This window comes from Cervus elaphus, chromosome 17 (genome assembly GCF_910594005.1).
Source record: "Cervus elaphus chromosome 17, mCerEla1.1, whole genome shotgun sequence".
In the NCBI taxonomy this organism is placed as follows: domain Eukaryota; kingdom Metazoa; phylum Chordata; class Mammalia; order Artiodactyla; family Cervidae; genus Cervus; species Cervus elaphus.
In genome coordinates this window covers 20,953,791-20,972,415 of record NC_057831.1, presented here as the reverse complement: position 1 = coordinate 20,972,415, position 18,625 = coordinate 20,953,791, and the positions used below count along the sequence as shown (strand labels likewise).

Below are 18,625 nucleotides of genomic sequence, written 5' to 3'. Positions count from 1 at the left end.
TGATTTAGATCATACCTGAATGGTCTAATGGTTTTCCCTACTTTCTTGAATTTAAGCCTGAATTTTGCAATAAGGAACTGATGATCTGAGCCACAGTCAGCTCCAGGTCTTGTTTTTTGCTGACTGTATAGAGCTTCTCCATCTTTGGCTGCAAAGAATATAATCAGTCTGATTTCAGTATTAACCATCTGGTGATGTACATGTGGAGTCATCTCTTGTGTTACTGGAGGAGGGTTTTCCTATGACCAGTTCATTCTCTTAGCAAAACTCTGTTAGCCTTTGCCCTGCTTCATTTTGTACTCCAAGGGCAAACTTGCCTTTTATTCTAGGTATCTCTTGACTTCTCACTTTGACATTCCAGTCCCCTGTGATGAAAAGGACATCTTTTTTTTGGTGTTAGTTTTAGAAGGTCTTATAGGTTTTCATAGAACTGATCAACTTCAGCTTCTTTGAAAGAAGAAGCCATAGACTTCTTCTGTGAAGAAGAAGTGGGTGGTAGGGGCATAGACTTGGATTACTGTGATGTTGAATGGTTTGCCTTGGAAATAAACCAAGATCATTCTGTTGTTTTCCAAGATTGCACCCAAGTATTGCATTTCAGACTCTTTTGTTGACTATGAGGGCTACTCCATTTCTTCTAAGGGATTTTTGCCCACAGTAGTAGGTATAATGGTCATCTAATTTAAATTCCTCCATTCTACTGGAGAAAGGAGCGGAAAACCGCTTCAGTATTCTTGTCTTGAGAACCCCATGAACAGTATAGAAAGGCATATGACACCGGAAGATGAGCCCCTCAGGTTGGTAGGTGTCCAGTATGCTACTGAGGAAGAGTGGAGAAATAGCTCCAGAAAGGAGGAGGAGTCTGGGCTAAAGCAGAAATGCCACTCAGCTGTGGATATGCCTGGTGGTGAAAGTAAAGTTTGATGCTGTAAAGAACAATATTGCATAGGAACCTGGAATTTTAGGTCCATGAATCAAGATAAATTGGATGTGGATGTACTATAATTAATTTTAAATTAATTAATTTAAAAATCCCCTATTTATGTATATTTAGGTGGTTTTCAGTACTTTGCTTTTACAAAATAAGCCATAGTGAATATCTTTATGGATTCATCATCACTGTTGTATACATACAGATGTGGGAGAATTGGAGAGTCATTCTGTTTTTATGTAAGTACAGTTACTAAATAGCTCTCATTTTATTTTTATAAAATTTCTTGTATAAAGCATATAACTTAAAGGGGATTAAGTCATGGATAATATTACTGAGCATAAACCTTCCATTCAGTCACTTTCTATTTTTGGCTCCTTAGACGATACCTTAAAAGACAAGTAGAATGGATTTATTTCTATGGTTTTATGTCCTACCTTGTTTGGAAAAGGATGTGGTTCCCAGGAATGAATGCCTTAAAATAGGAAAATAGAATTAACAAAGTCTAGAGGAAGAAAAAAGGATAGAACAAAATGTAAGATGGGAGGAGAGTTAATAAATGCAGATATGTAAGCCATAGGAGTCAAATTCTGTTGTATAATTTGGCTCTTAGCTTCTCCTAGCCAAAGAGAAAGGGAAATTTTCATTGCTCATATAATTCTTCTTGTTTGTTAGGGAAGAAGCAAGCCAGTTATTTGGGGGAAATTATGGCTTTTACCACATACAGTTCTGAAAGACTTTCATGTGGTATTTAGAGAAGAGGGGTGAATGATGGAGTGGAAGGGGTTACAGCAACGTTTTTACCATGAACTAGTGGTGGTTTTGTAAGGCTGTTCCAAAAAAGAACGCCAACCTAAGATGAGGCCTTTACTCTAGAAGTGCAGTTCGTAGAAAACTATTCTATATGCAGCTTAAGAAACATTATACACACTGAGCTTTCTATTTTTTTCTTTCTTTCTTCTTAAATAAAGCAAAGATGAATATTTTTAATGATAAAAGGTACAATTCATGAAGAAGATAGACATCAGAAACCATTAGACACCTAACAACAAAGGAACAAAAGATATGTAAAGTAAAAGTCAGAATAAATACAGGGGAAAAGAAAAAAATATATGATCATAGTAAGACGTATTAACATTTCTCTGAATATTTTGTCAAGTACAGAAAAAATAGGAATAGGAGCATCTTGAATGATGTCATTAATAATTTAAACATAATAGATTTCTATTTATATTAATCTTATATCCTACACAAATATATTTAAAATTTTGTTTCTCATATGTTGTTATTAGATGTCCACAGGACATTTAGAAAAACTGGCAAAAAGATAAACATTACTAAATTTTAAAAAGTAGAATTCTTTTCTTTTTTTCTGTGTGTGTTTGACTTAGCATGAATAGAATGCTAGATTTCTAATTTAAAAAATAAATATGCAATAAGTAACAAAGTTTAACTGTATAGCACAGGGAACTATAGTCAATACCTTGTAATAACCTATAATGGAAAATAATTTTAAAAATAATATATACATGGTATAATTTGAATCACACACTGAGCTTTCTGATGGCTCAGCTTGATTCATCCCAGAATATCTGGCAGCAATATGAACTATATGGGATTTTGGATGGACAATTCCACGTTAGACCAGACAGTGTCAAGTTAGGATCTCTAATAATGTCGAGTTTTATGTAATATTAATTAAAAGCTAGTCCATATATCTTTTCTTTTTTAGCCCATGTATTTTAAAGATCAGTCAGCAGTCGATGGAGTTGGTACCTAGAGGCACTGGGAATAGAATACAGATAGATGTCTCCTAGGATCCAGTATAAAGAGGCTCTGCAAAGAAATCAATGGGAGAATTTTTTTGTATCAATTTTATATGAGTTATTATTTTTGTATTCATTAAACATCAGTGTGAAAGTCATTACCATTTTGCATGTACTTTCTCATTTTCGTGCAAATTATGACTTGGGATAAGTGGTGAGGCACGAACATTGCTTCCAGGCATCATTTATCTTAACTTACGCTGTAACATGGAATAAGGGCCAGTGAGCCCAGAAACAACAAAATCTTTGACTAGTGCTCATTTCCCCAAAGCTCCTGATTGTTATACATGTGCAGAGGAGCCAAAATGACTCAGTTTTTATTCTAGTTCACCTGGATCTCATGGAAGGCTGCTTTAAATAAGCTACTTAGACCTGAATAGACGCAAAGCAGAGTCTCAGGTCACCATCCAGACACAAACTTACCTTCACTGGGGCCTGAGGAAAGCCTGCCTGGGCTTCCCAGGTGGGGCTGTTGGTAAAGAACCTGCCTGCCAGTGCAGGAGACATGAGACGCGGGTTTGATCCGTGTGTCAAGAAGATCCCCTGGTGGAGGAAATGGCAACCCACTCCAGTATTCTTGCCTGGGAAATCCCATGGACAGAGGAGCCTGGTGGGCTATAGTCCATGGGGTCACAAAGAGTCAGACACAACCGAAGTGACTTAGCACATACACATGAGGAAAGGCTAGTTCTCAGGGACTCCTGAAGCTCCAGTGGCAATGGAACCTGAAACTCTGGGGACACATATGCCCAGGAAATCACTCCGTATCTGTCTCTCAAAAAAGAAGAGGACTCACCATGTATCTTGAGAGGGCACCAGTCCAGTAAGTCCCCCATCTCTTTAGGAGAAGCACAGAAAGGGGTTTTGAATGCCTTTCCTCAAGAATTAGCACCAACGGAGAATCTAACCTGTCCAAAAATTGCCACCCTGTATCAACCTGGAGGGGAGCCAAGGAGTTTACATTGCCAGGGCCAAGATCTTACCCTTCTTTGTGGGGATAAATAAACGATCAGTTCTCAAAGAACGAAGCAAAGATAATTTGGCTTGAAAAAATTTAAAAGTGGTATCAATCACTGCCCATAGCACATAGGCTTAATGTGATTGACCATGCATCCCTGGAAATTGACCAGAGCAAACTGGTTGCAAAGTATGTATCTAGTTACTTAAAAACTGGTGTGTTGCAAAGTGCAGAGTTCAGTTAAATAATATCAAATATAAAGAAACTTGTGCATTTTAAATTATATTGAGTGCATTTTAATGCACTAAAGCTTCATTTAAAATTTTCCAGTTTTACCACTTAAATTACTGCCAGTACCTAATTCAGATAATTATGGTCATAATATAATTACTAATAAAATTCCTAATAAAGCCAGCATAAAGGAATACATTATAGCCTAGATGTGATGAAGTATTATTATATAGTAAAATAATGGCAGATACCTATGTGTTGTTACATATTCTTTTAGAGATATTCTCAAGAATTTTAGTTTTACCTTAGCTTATGAAACACAAGTCAACTTGTTGTTCTTATCTGATTGAAGGAGAAAGAGAGATGAATAATCAAGTTGGCTTCTTAGCTTTATCGTAGTTGATTTTGGAGAAGAAACAGTTTTCTTTTTAATTATATTTAATTAGAAGCCCTCATTTTTTGCTATATTTAACCAAAGGCTGGAGACAGTCTTCATAGGTACTAGATGCCAGGGAAATCCAAGTTAAGACTGAAGATTTGCTGTAGGTGATTTGAATGAGGGTAGTCTAGAATCAAATAAAATTTAAAACTGAACATTTAATTTGGTCAGTATGTCTTTAACTGTCCTGTAGATTAATGATATAAATTCTCCAAATCTGACATTGTTTTCCTATTATAACATCATTATAACACAAGGTTAAGGTTGTCTTTTGTAAATATTATTGACTTATTCTCAACTTTTAGGGACTGTGTCATCACAGTTGTTAAAATTTGCACTAATATACACAAATGAAGAAACTAATATTTTTGGATTTATGCTTAACTTTGCCAAAAACAATGCTGTTTTACGAAACTTTAGCCTTGTTTTCATAGATCAGAGTTTTCAAACTCAGTTTCTATGAAAAATCCTTAAATGGTCAGAGGTGTGTATGTAGCACAGAAACTAACTCCTTGGATCAACTTTCTGAATATTAGCTTCTTGCCACCCAAAATATTTTTCTAAAGCCTCTGTGACCTCCTCTTTTCTTTCACTGTTAAGGTTTTGTAGGTACTTGAAATCTACTGTCCAAGTGCTTTCATGCCAACAAATAGCAAGTAATAGAAAAACACAAATTGCAGCTTATATGTAAACATATTTTTTTTTTAATGTACATGGGTTAGGGTACATGATTTTATACAATTTACTATGGTGATAGTTTCTACTAGATAAATTGTCCTAAGTTCATCTGATTACATAAATATTTCATGGTGTTTCATATTGATAATGTTGGTTTCAAGTTCACCCCTTAGATTGTTTTTAAATCACTGATGAATTAAAAAGCTTATTACATCTTTGTGTATGGTCTGGACATGACGGAGCAACTTCACTTTCACTTTTCACTTTCATGCATTGGAGAAGGAAATGGCAACCCACTCCAGTGTTCTTGCCTGGAGAATCCCAGGGACGGGGAAGCCTGGTGGGCTGCCGTCTATGGGGTCGCACAGAGTCAGACACGACTGAAGAGACGCAGCAGCAGCAGCGGTGTATGGTCCAAAATTACGATATCCCCCTGTATAGCTTATTTCCTAATTAAGGCAAAATTGTGTTTTTTTCTTTTTTTTTCCCAGATAATATTTTTTTCCATGTTTTTTTCTTAAGCAATTAAAATGGGGGAGAAAATACAAAATTATGAAAAGGTAATTTGTAGATTTGTTCAATGTTCTGTTCTCTAATCTTGTGTTGAGGTTTGATGAATTTTATAACTTAAATACTTACAAAGTAGTGGGAAAATTCCAGGTTGTTACTCAAAATTCTATTCATGGGATCTGTTGTCTTGGATGTTGCTTTAATAAACATGCAGAGTTGGAGAGCTGTCTATAAATAGTGTTTCCTGGGCTAATATTAACTTTTTTGACAATGAGAAATACATGAAATTTTGAGTTGAGACATGGAGAATGTCTTAAGAGTTACTACTTTTTCCAGTTGGAGATTAGGGTTGGAAGATAGAGGTGCAGATTCTGGGAGGACCAGTCCCTTTCATCTGGGAGCCTGGATTTATCGCCTTGAAGGAAGTGTGTGTATCATGCTTCAGAGGCTGTGTGATGATACACCATAATATAGGGATCCCTTTGGATAATACAGAGGCTCAATTCCTTTGGGTTTCTTATCCCTTATTTTCCCTAACTCTGTCCAGGGCCCAGAATGGACTCCAAATCTGTGACCTGTGTTTAGCAGGCAAGAAAAGACATCCCCAAATTGTTTAGCTTCTCTGGTTTATATTAGTTACAATTTTATAAAGTCATCAGAGTGCTTATGATGTTTAAGGATGCCTAATAATCGCGGAGACCTGTCTGTAAAGTCAGAGTGTCACTGGGAACCCTCGGGTGAACTGAAGCAGTGGTCTGGGGCAAGTCTCAGGAGAGACTTCTGCAGTTCAGAGTTCTCACTGTGTGGCTTGGAGCTGGCAGGGTTGCATGTATTAAACACCATGGCTTTTTATAGTGGCTGTTGGAAAACTGATTATCAGGAGAAAATGGACAGGCGTTTCTATATTATGTGCTACTAATGAATCCTATTTTAGTGCTTTTCACCGTGGGGTTTATACCACACAAAAAAATACATGCAGGGCATTTATTTTGGGCAGCTTTCAAAAAAATTGTGGTGATGGTTGCCTATGAAAATTTCCTTACACATCATTAGAGAATAGATTCCAGAAACTTCCTGGAAATAATTAGTCCAAGTATAACATTGCTTTGATTTAAAATGCAGTTTTGTATAGTTTTAAAATGTAAATTTTAGAATATGGGACCTTGGCTAAAATTTCATTCTGGAAGTCTTATTTAATGGATGTAGATACCAATACCATAAAACTTGCTAAATCTATGTGTGTCAACACTGATTTAAGTGAAGTAGGAGAAATGTGGCCCAACTAAGATATTATGAGACAAAAATAAACTATACAGAACTGTATGGCTGCTTGGTACTAACATAACTAGTTAGAAAATAATGATGTTTGCTATTCTTTATTAGCTTGTTTCACCTTTTTTAAAAAAAATCATTTAATATTTTTTCTTGATAGATTATTCAAAATTGATATTTAAAGAGTATTAAAGAAACAGTATCCTTTTATATTTTTCCTTCTCATACATAACCATAGTCATAGTTTTCCTTAATATGTGATCCAGAATATAATTTGCAATTTATGCTTTGATTTATTTTCTGCTTTTTGCTTAGATTGTACCTGATATATTTCATTATTTTAAGAAATGTTTCAACATCAGGAGTTCTTTTAAAGTTAGCAACAACAACGAAAACAACATGCTAACTTGTAAACCCAACAGACATGAAAATAATACTCTAAAAAAGCAAATGTTATGTGTGCCTTTAAAAGTACAAAGCAATCATTCTGGATCAATAAACTACTACTTTGAGTCAAATTGGACTTACAGTTTTTTTCTTCTGATACTACCCCGAAGAAGGCTCTATTCACCTTGCTTTAAATTATACAAACAAATAACACAAATAGACAGTTAAAGTGAATATTTTGTGCTTTAAAGAAGACTAATATTTTATGCTAAGAAGGCATTGATCCAAAAGAGAAGTAATAAAATCATCTCTTCCCTTACCTCTAGGATTTCTAGGCTGGTCGAACCCTGACCATTACTAGTAGTGTTTCAGATTTCTTCCATTTACTTTCATTATACTGGGTTATTTGTATCTTCAAGTGAAATGGCTGAGCTTTCCCACTAATTCCCGTTGCTATTGACAACCAAAGCAGCCATGCAAGAAGAAAATGCTGTGGAAGGAAAAGAAAAAACCTTAATATTTCCTCCCCAAAGTTGGAGAGAAAGGGGAAACACAGTATGTAAGAAACAGGTAAGTAAAAAAATATATCAATTTAAAAAACTACCAGCCTTGGTTACTAATTGATCAAAAGTTTTAATTTTTTTTTCAGATATTTTGTCCAATACTCATTTAAATAAAAGGATACTGTCTCTTGGAACCAAAAATTAATATTCTGAAGATTAAAAATTGGATTGAAAGCTACAATGTCACTAGAGGTCTGAAATATTTTAATTTAGAATTTGAACTATGAAAGAATAGCACAACTTCAATTATTGGTTAATATTTTTGTTACAGAATGTTTTTTAATGACAAAATGGTGACTAAAATATTACTATTTTAAACATGTCCTAGATTTTTTTTTTTTGTTTCAGAAAAGCACTGAAAGTTGCAAATGTGTAAGTCTCCGGGAATGTAACAAGTTGATAAATACCCAAGTCCAGCCTCCTTACAGAGAAAAGATCTGGAATTTCTTTTTTTGGACATTTGTTTTGCAGCTTTCTACGTCTTAAGGCAGAGAATAGCCAGGATAAGGTGCCCGCTCAAAGGTTAGATGAACATCTTTTTTGAAATAATTTCGGCTAATCTATGTCTTGAAAGGCATACTTCTCAATAATAACTTTATAAAGTTATTAATAAAACTTAACACTAGTTGTGTTCTTGAGTTGCTTTTTGGGGGGAAGCTGTATTCCTTAGAGATGTGTTTATTCTGTTCATAATTTTGTTTTCAGTTCTTACATTAAACTTTTCCATTTCAGTTTATAATTCCTTTCTTCTGTTTTACGAATCTAATAAATTGACCTCCATTCTAACCTAAAGGACAGTTTATATTTTTAATACTTAAAGAAGCAAAAAAAAAAAATCCACCAAATGAAATTACTAACACCATCCTATCATTAACCTGAGAGAATTGTGTCTCGTATTAATTAATTCTCCATGGAAAAATCAGGTAAGAAATATTTTTATTGTGTAACATATGTAAGATGTTGTACTAGCACCTAGGAGTGTTCATGCTATGATTTTGGTGCATAAGAAGTTTCTTGTTTTAAATATTTTTGGAAGGGAACAATGTCACCTGACAAATCATCCTTATGATACTTAATTGGAAACTTTTGGTGAAATATGTGTTATTCTGTTTTATGGATTTGGTACCAAGAGGACAATGTACTTTATATTTTTACATGTCAGAGAAAGTGTCTCTAAGGGGAGATTTTAATGAAACCATTTGGGAACAAGATTGATAGTTCTAGAGATAAATGTTAAGACTTTTTTCTGTTCAGAGAGACTTAAAAATCAAAGCATGTGTATCTTATATTTACTGTCAGCTATAGGATTAACTAGCAGAGCTATGACTGAAGGTAAGGAGTCAGAGCCAAAGAATATAATTTGGGTTTTGTCCCCAGCGCATGTGGGTTCAGGACTCTTTCCTGTGACTCACAAACTATGACATACTAGATGTTTTATTTAAGTTTTCTGAACCATGGTTTCCTAATCTTTAAACCTACTGGCAGGATTGTTGCTGGCCATAAGGAGAATGCCTCCTCCTCATGCAAAACAGTTCTTGATAAGTGTTGAAACTTTGAAACGGTGTTTTACTAGGGTCCATGATAACATCCATGGTATGTAGCATGCTTTAAATTACACTTTGTTTACCATGCCCATCATTTGGAAATAATCCCTTGAAAGTAGTAGAAAATTTCTCAAATTATTCATGTCTAAAGTAAAAATTGTCATTGGACAACTGCCTGTGCTTCTGAACCATTCCTTTTCCACTTCTATAACAACATCCATTTGCAAATGTCAGAATGAGGTATGGTTTTGGTTCCCTAGCCCAGTGAAAAGGAACCGGAAGAACTGAGAATGGAATTGTAGAATTACATGTAAAGTTGCTTAGATATTTATTTGACACACATTTGAGAGCTTACTAAAGGGTAGGAGCTAAGTTAGGGGCTGGGAGAGAGACATTTAGTAAAAGTTTAATCCAAGTTTAGTAAAACATGGACTCTTGCTTGGGAGGAGCTTATTCGATAAGATGGTTGTTTCTTATTTCTTCCAGGATTCTAAAGTAGGCAAGAGTTAGGGATTAAAGAGCTGAGGCTATTTAGAGGAAGAACTACTTCTGCCGGAGTGGATCAAGGAAGATTTCACAGACTCAGTGGACTTCAGTTGATTCATTCATTCAGTAGCTACATACTGAGGGCTATTCCCTGTCTCATCCTGGGCCAGCCACTGCAGACATCAGTAAGATGAAGCTACAGGTATTGATGTGACTTCCTGTCTGTGTTGAAGGCCCACAGATGAAGACGATATTGGATGAGAGGTGTGTTTTGATGCAGGTGTGCTTTGAGATAGGCACTGTGAAAGCCCATCGCAGTGGACAGTGTCTCAGCCAAGAGTGATGGATTGGTGGTCCAGCTGTATCCTGAGGGCTAAGTCAAGTGAAGGACACCCGGGCCAGACCAAAAAATACACTGAAGCTTCAGAAGCCAGAGTGAGGGGCACATCCCAGGAAATATAAGAACCTTCATCTGGGCATTGGGGTGTGTGTTTGAAGGGTATGTGATGACAGGTGCTGTGGGAGAGGGAGAAATGAGCTGACTTGTGGAAGGCCTCTGATGGCATCTTAGAGTAGTATTTATCCCAGAGTTGTAGAGGAACATTGTGTAGATTTTAAGCAGTGGAATTACCTAATCAGATTTGTATTTCAGAAGTTGTAAGCTGGTTGTGATGGGTCAGTATTCTTGCCTGAAAAATCCCATGGAGAGGAGGAGCCTGATGGGCTACAGTCCATGGGGTCGCAAAGAGTCAGACACGACTGAGCACACGCACATACATCAGATCTAGCATACAGGTGAATTTAGTTTTGCTGAGAGTTTGAACATTTTTTAAAATAGTTGCCAGTGTTTCCGAGGAAAAATGGAGATCAGGCTTTGTTGATAAATCAGTTGCTCATCTTGCTACAAGGAATTGGTGGGCTGGAGTTGCTTAGTGCTGGCCTGTTTGGACGAAGCATGCACTCCATTTTACCATAGGACTCACTGTTTCAGGACAGATGCCCAGGATCTGTAGGCATTTGGGTTCTGGGGCCACTTTCTGAACATTTTTGCTGGTTGGCAATTAAGAGAGAGCCTTTTGAGGCTCAGGGCTAGAGGCTGTTACAGTAAACCTGGCAAGAAATTTTTATCTTGAGTGACTCTGGTGGGAACAGAGAAAAATAGGGATTGACGGATAATAAAAAGAAAGGATGGAGAGGTGTGTATTAGGACAGGGGTGGGGAGTTCAGGCTTGCTGGTCAGACCCGGCTATTACCAGACCTGTGATTTGGAGAAACTTACCTGACCTTTCTGGGCAATAGCTTCTTTTTTGGTAAAATATAGATTAAGAACTCAACCTTATTGGGTTTTTTTATGAAGATCAAATGAAAACTGTGAAGCACTTAGTTCAGTAATTATTATTTCACATTCAGTAAAATGATAGCAGATGGTGTGAGGAAGATGGAATCAAGGATGATGCCCGGGTTTCTGGTGTGTGATTTGATGGGCTAGAGAACATGGGAGAAAGTGCAGGGGATGACCTCAGTGTTGGATGTGACATCTATCAGTTCTTGTGAGACTCGGAAGTGGAGAGATGTGATACCGTGGTGGATTCCAGGCCTAGAGCTCAAGGGCCAGATCTGAGTGGGGCACCAGCTGGGATTGAATGGTCTCTTCACTTCTGTCCTACTCAGAACTTCCTTCCCCACCATCATCTTCCATCAACATTAATAATCCTCACAACTTCCTCCATAGAAGAATAACATTAAACATATCTGAGGACTGTGGGAGAGGGAAAAGACTGTATTGTGTGTGGGCTGAAATGTTCTCTGACAGTTTTTGGTTCTCGACAAAGCTTCCTTCCAGTTTACCATTTTGGCCTTTAGCCGAAAGAAAGGAGTAATTCGACATTTGTTTATATCAAAGGCTGAAAAAGAGAACCACTCTCTATAAACATTCTTTCTTCCCCTTTTGGTTAGCTTTTTCTGTATCCCATCACTATCACTTCTAATTCTAAGCAGATACTCAACTCAGAATGAATTGTTGTTAGGAATGAATAGCTACGTGTGTGTGTGTGTGTGTGTGTGTGTGTGTGTGTGTGTGTGCGCGCGCGCGCGCGCGTGCGCGAGCACACGCGTGTGCTTAGTCGTTCAGTCATGTCTGACTCTTTGTTACCCTTTGGACTGTGGTCCGCCAGGCTCTTCGGTCCATAGGATTTTCCAGGCAAGAGTGCTGGAGTGGGCTGCCATTTCCTACTGCAAGAGATCTTCCTGACCCGGGGATCGAACCTGCAATCTCCTGTGGCTTCTCTATTGCAGATAGGTTCTTCACCAGCTGATCCATTGGGGAAGCCCACACTTACGTCAGAAGTTTATATTTTTTCTTATTAGATTATACTGTGATTCAGCCCTGCCTCAGGTCCTGGCTCAGATGCCACCTTCATTCTGCCTTCCTAATTTGAGTGACAGGAAGTCTCTTCTTTCTCTACATTGAGTTATAACGCTGGCGTGGCACCTGTCTCATCCTGCTCTACGTTGGGATTATTTGTGGATCTATATCATTTGTTCTGCTAGACTGTTCGTTCCATGAATCTGGGGACTGTGTCCTATACCTCTTTAGCTCAGTCAGTACTTTGAAGGTATAAGGACCAGTCACTTCTATATAAAAGAAATAAAAAATGTGAACATGATGTAATCTTACTAATCTTTAGGAAAGACAGTTTACTGGGAAAATAACTATATTTAACTTGTCTGCCTTTCTTATGACCTTACCACATATTGTATAAAAGATCTTAACACTTGAGGAAGGTTCTTAAATCAATGTACACGCTTGAAAACACATAAAGTGTCATCTGATTGTGACATCTATTACAGTCGGTTAATTGTTCACCATTATGGATGAAATGTTGATTCTTTGAGTGTTAGTGTCTTTAAGCTGGTGACTGCCTTACCTTAGAAGGATTATGTTTTGTCTTGTGGACACAATCACAGTGGACTACCCTTGTGCTGCCAGACCCTCTCTGCTTCACACATCTCTGGCTTTGCTTATGATGCTTGTTCTGAATAAAAGGCCCTTCACCCATCCACATGGTGAATTCCTACTCATCTTTTAAGATTCAGTTCACATTTCCTCTTGCAAGCCTTTCCTGACATTTTCCCTACTCCTGCCTGCCTGCTGAGAAATTCTTTCTTCTATATTCTTTTAACACCTTGTATACCTGTCATGTCTGTCTTTGTTAGGAGACTGTGTGAAATTTCAGAGCAGAGGCTGTGTATTTGAAGAGCTCAAAGTCTAGTGGAGGAGCAAGGTAAGAATAATACTTGTGATAATATAGGATGGGGCGTCTGTGTGTATACATACATATATATATAGTTTATGGCAGAGTTATGCACAGAGGTTTATGAAAGTGCTGAGGAAGGCCCCAAAATCAGAATGAGGGGCTAAAGCAAATATTATTTAAGCTGAGTATTGAAGCTGTCTAGATGTTAGTCCAGCAAAGGGAAGAACAACAGTCTGTGTAAAAGTGTGGGAGTATTGGAGTATGTGATTTCCTGGGAACTACCATTAGTTGGTCTGTTTGTGGATGTGACTGGAGAGGAGACTGGTGGGATAGGCAGGAGTCAGATTGTGAAATGTGGTGGTGAATGCCATGCAAAAAGTTTGAACCAGCATGATGAGCTCCAACTAAGCATGAAGGGGAGTCGGTGAGTGCATGGGGAGAATGGCATGGTGAAATCATGGTGAAGCCTGTTTTTAGTGGTGGTCCCTCTAATAGCAGATGATACCTGAATTGAAGTCCACAATCCTGGAGGCAGGAAGACCCTTGTGTCACCATTTATTTAATCAATCCCTTTTTGATGGACATCTGTTTTCAAGTTTCTGTGTAAGGTCCTCCATCAGATAAGTTTGGAACAATGAGTGAAGTAATGCTTTCCTTTTAAAAAAAAAAAAAAAGTGAGCCGCATTGACAGAATGCCTCATATCCTGCATTTCTGGGTACAGTCACGTTTGGTTCCATTTTAAAAGTGGTTAATAAATGGCTCAACTCACTGTCTATCAGTGACTCTTTAACCATAAGGATTTGGGTCACTGAAGGAAGTGGTGATAGTTACTTTAACACTTTCTGGTCTTTTTTGATGATTGCTCAGTATCCCTATTCAAAATTAGAGCATCATCTCCTTAGCTAAAACACATATAATTTTCACCTAATATGTATTTCATCATTGCTTGCTTGCTTAGCTATGTCCGACTATTTGCAATTCCACAGACTGTAGCCCGACCAGACTCCTGTGTCCATGGAATTTTCCAGGCAAGAATACTGGAGTGGGTTGCCATTTTCTACTCCAGGGGATCTTCCCAATCCAGGGATTGAACCTGAATCTCTTACATCTCCTGCATTGGGGGGTGGATTCTTTACCACTGTGCCACCTGGAAGTCTGTATTTCATCATAATCTCAATGAATTCTTATATTATGGTATCCGTGTTTTGTAAATTTCTTTTTTTTTTTTTGAAAGAAATCTGTTAGTGCTATTTCCTTTCCAAAACCTTTTCTGACTCCCTTAAACCTATGTAATTGATCACTTCCTCTCCTGTATCCTCTACACATATATGTTATTAAGATATCTTTGCTTACTTCTGTCTCTCCTCACTCATCTTCACTAGTTGGGGGTGAGGACTTGATCTCTTACTGATTTTATTATCCCTAGTCCTTAATACAGTTTCTTAGACACTGTAGCAATTCCTCTTTGTTGTTCTTATAATTCTGTTTATAGATTTTTTTTTGAGCTCTTACTATGAGGTGGGTACTGTTCTAAGTACTTTATTTGGATTTTCTCATTTAATCATCCCCATAAACCTATGGGTAAACTCTATATGCACCCTGTTGGCTTACTACTTTTTAAGTAAAAAATGGCAGTGCTGACACTTTCCTCTGGTTCAACCTACGATCTTCATTTTAGAGCAGAGAGAGGCTGGATACTCTGCAAGGTAGATCTGGGGCCCTGGTGGCCTGACTCCAGCACGTGTGCTCTTAGCCCCTTCTCTAGAGTGCCCTGAGTAAACTGCAGCTCACAAGTTAAGAGATATTTGTCAGAGTGATTAAGTAATATTTGTCAAAGTATGCATATCAGCCTACTTGTGTTTATACATATTTTCCCATTTTTGTTCTTGAAAACTTTCAAATCCACACAGGAGTTGAAAGTATAGCAACAGTAAATAGCCGTGTACTTTTCATGTACAGCTATGAACATATTACACATGTGCAGCGATGCGACATCCACTCCTCCCCTCTCTCTCTCCCCACCCCTGCCCCCCTTCTCATCTGCACACACACACACACACACACACACACACACACACACACACACACACAACTAGTGAGCCATTTGAAAGTAGCTTAGATATAATGGCTCCTTGTAATTACATACTTTAGCATGCATGCCATGTCACACTTAAATTTAACATAGGTACAATAATATTATGTAGCAAACAGTCCATGATTAGATTTCCCAAATTAACTCCAGATGATTTTTATGGATTTTTTGGATCCAGAGCCAATCATAGATGTTTCATTTAGATGACATTCCTTAGAACAGTTCTAGACCTACTTTTTTGTAGATCTGAATTTGAAGTTTCCTCATCATATAGACTTCCCTGGTGGCTCAGACGGTGAAGCGTCTGTCTACAATGTAGGAGACCCAGGTTCAATCCCTGGGTCGGGAAGATCCCCTGGAGAAGGAAATGGCAATCCACTCCAGTACTACTGCTTGGAAAATCCTATGGACAGAGGAGCCTGGTAGGCTATAGTCCATGGGGTTGCAAAGAGTCGGACATGATTGAGCGACTTCACTTCACTTTAAACTTTTTTTGGCAAAAATATTACATAGGTGATCATGTATTGTGACATTCCCATTGCACATAATGTCAGTTTGTTCTATAATTGGTGGTGCTAAGTTTGATCACTTGATTAAGGAGTCTACCAGATTTTTCCACTGAAAGGCACCTTCTCTTTGTAATTAGTAAGTACCCTATGGGGTGATACATTGAAACTCTTTGAATATTCTGTTCCCTAACAAAATTTCACCCAGTGAAAGCTTTAACATCTATGGATAATTTTTACTCAAATTATTTCAATCGTGGCTGTAAAATTATTTTTTCAGATTCTGTCATTCCTTCTGCATGTTTGCTGGCATTCTGTAAAGAGGAGCTCTGTTCTCCTTTTTAGAGTCACTCTGGGCCCATGGATTCTTTTATTATTCAGTTGGTATCAGTTACTATCCTTATTCTTCTTGGTGCTCAAATTATGCCAAATTTGGCCAGTGGGAACACTTCCACATAGCTCCTGTGTCATTTTCACTTGTTTCCCTAATTTTTTGAATATGTCTTTGCTTTTTGTCACAGCAAAATATTCCAGCCTCTCTGCTTAGCCCTGATTTTATTGTGGAATGGTATTTGGAAACAAAGATATGGATGTTTTGTGTTCTCATTGCTACTGTTAACCCTACTTAAAGAAAACCTCCCCCAAATCTACTTCATACTTCCAGATAAGTAATAACACTTTATGAAATGTTCTTAAAGTCTCACTTAGCATTAATCTAAGTTTCAGTGTTCTACTACAATGAAAACAGAAAAAAGTTAAAATTTCAAGTAAACCATAAATGACAGTACTTTTCAGAAGATTCCTTAAGTGAAAATGGATAGTGCTTAATTATAGTATGTAAAAGTTGGTTTGAGATTCAAAGATGCAGGCACTTATTTTCTTTGGTCTACTTCAGGAATTAAAAGTTAAATAGAGATTAAATAGACGCTTGAGAAATTTGAATTGGATGTTCCCCAAAAGACAAAAATAAATGAACCAGACAGCTCTTGGAAAATTAACATTACATATAGAACAGAAATCCTTATTTATTTTAACTTCGTACTCCAAATTATCAGCTGATTGACTTAATATTTGACTGTAGTTTATGATTAGTTTAAGTTCTTAATGAAAATAACGTTTCTTAAAATGTGAGAGCAAAAAAATCATAGATGTAATAATATATCAAAAGAGATAACAATTCTATATACTTCATTAGTGATTCAGAATCTGGCTTCTGTACCTAACAAGCAGTGAAGTAAAAAGATGATTTTATGTTGAAATATTCTGGCCGGGTTACTTTAATTTTCTCAAATTATAGATTGTATTGCTAACTGTGACTTCTTCCTAGAAGTTTTATGCCTTCCTAAATACTTTTATGCCTTTAATTACCTTTGATATTCTCTATCCCTCTCATCCTTCCCTGGTTAGTGTTTTCACTATAACCTCACTCTCCTCTCTTCCAAATCCACTCATAAAGCTGGGTTTCTGGAGTTTTTCTGAATACCAAAAGAATTAGAAGATTATAAGAAATTTTTTCTGAAATCAGGCAAATCACTTAACTTTCTGTCCTCTTGCTTGTCTGCTGGTAAAATAAGGATAATGTCTGTCTCTCTCTTGCCTTATATGGATATTGTGAAGGTAAATTTAATCAGTCATATAAAGTGGTTTTGCGTTCTGTATTCATGAGATCGTTTAACAGATAGTTTTTTTAATAATGATAACAATCAGAGGCACTTTTACTCCAGTTTTTACAACAGAAGGAATTTAGATTTGAAAATAGGATATTCAGCACTAGAATACAGGATATTAGGAGGCTGGAGAGTTGTTTTCCTCTGGAGATCTTGGGGTCCATAGGGTTCTTCTCTCTGGGTTTGTGGGACCTATGATAAAGGAAGCTCAAGGCCCTTTTCAGTGGAGCCTCTGAAATTCTGCCTCCATTCCTTCCAGCTCCCATTAACACAGCAATGGCTTGCTTAATGCCTCTTTTAGCAACTCTCTCTCTTCCAAGGCCTGTTGCTCTTTGAAAAAGATACTCCTCATTTTATGTTCCTCTTTCCTGAAAATGAGTGTATCCATATCTGAGTTCTGTGAAGCTTGTTAGGTGTCATGAGCACTCTAGGAAATGTCCCAGTTTTGTATCCGTTCATTCTTCTGCCCTGCTCTTGCATACTTTATGTCATCCTTGTTTTCAGATTACACACCCTGGAGAGCAGTTTCTTTGTTCTGCTTTTAGTGGTGCCCTGTCTGAATAGCAACATGATGGAGACTGCAAAAATTACCAGTGATTCTTAGGATTTGAAAGACAATCTTCTCTACATTAAGAAAATACTTCTCAAGTTACAACATGATATAGAATAGGAAGATTACAAGTGATTTTTAAGATTCAGAAGACCATCTTACTTACGTTAAGAAAGTACTTATCAAGTTACAACAACACCTGAGGTTGAGTTGGCTTTTCCCTTGCCACTCTCCAGAGCCAACATCTGCTTGGACAACTCAGGATGTTCATTATTTTTTTTTTAAACAAATGTTGGCACTTGACTCCCAACTGTGATTAGATTACATAAGATATTATATAGAACTGATGTGGGAGTTTGATTTCCTCTATCTTATTTGATAACATTGTCTAACTTAGGGTCAGAAAACATTGTCCAACTCTCAGAACCCCAGTTACATCAGTTAGGATGAATTTTTAAGAGGAAAATCTTAGAGTGCAGTCAAACAGGAACATGTGCCATTAAAGAACTATGTTTGCTTTGCCAGTTGAGACTTGTTTCTTTAGTTCAAGTAATGGTTTAGGGGTTATTTTAAGGGCACTTTGGAGATTGTGTTGTAGGAATGTTACAGAGTAAATTTGGAGTGTGATATGCCCATTTGACCTTAATTCCAACATCTGATTTTGTGGGGAAAAGAATCTGTCATGCACTGACTACCTGTGATCCTCACCTGAATTTGGTTTCTTGAG

The 18,625-nt window shown here is 37.2% G+C and overlaps 1 protein-coding gene across 8 annotated transcripts in view; it reads left to right on the top strand.

Annotated features, from left to right (window-relative positions):
* NPNT (nephronectin) overlaps positions 1-18,625 on the top strand; it is a 76,379-nt gene that overhangs the window by 11,640 nt on the left and 46,114 nt on the right. For 4 of the 8 annotated variants that reach the window (XM_043870976.1, XM_043870969.1, XM_043870971.1 and 1 more), the window contains exon 3: positions 8,267-8,317. The exons of 3 other annotated variants lie outside the window; for them this stretch is intronic. In XM_043870976.1, the coding sequence (XP_043726911.1) occupies positions 8,267-8,317 (51 nt within the window). Of the gene's footprint in view, positions 1-8,148; positions 8,168-8,266; positions 8,318-18,625 lie in introns of those variants that run through there. One more of the 8 variants, XM_043870974.1, reaches the window with a different exon arrangement.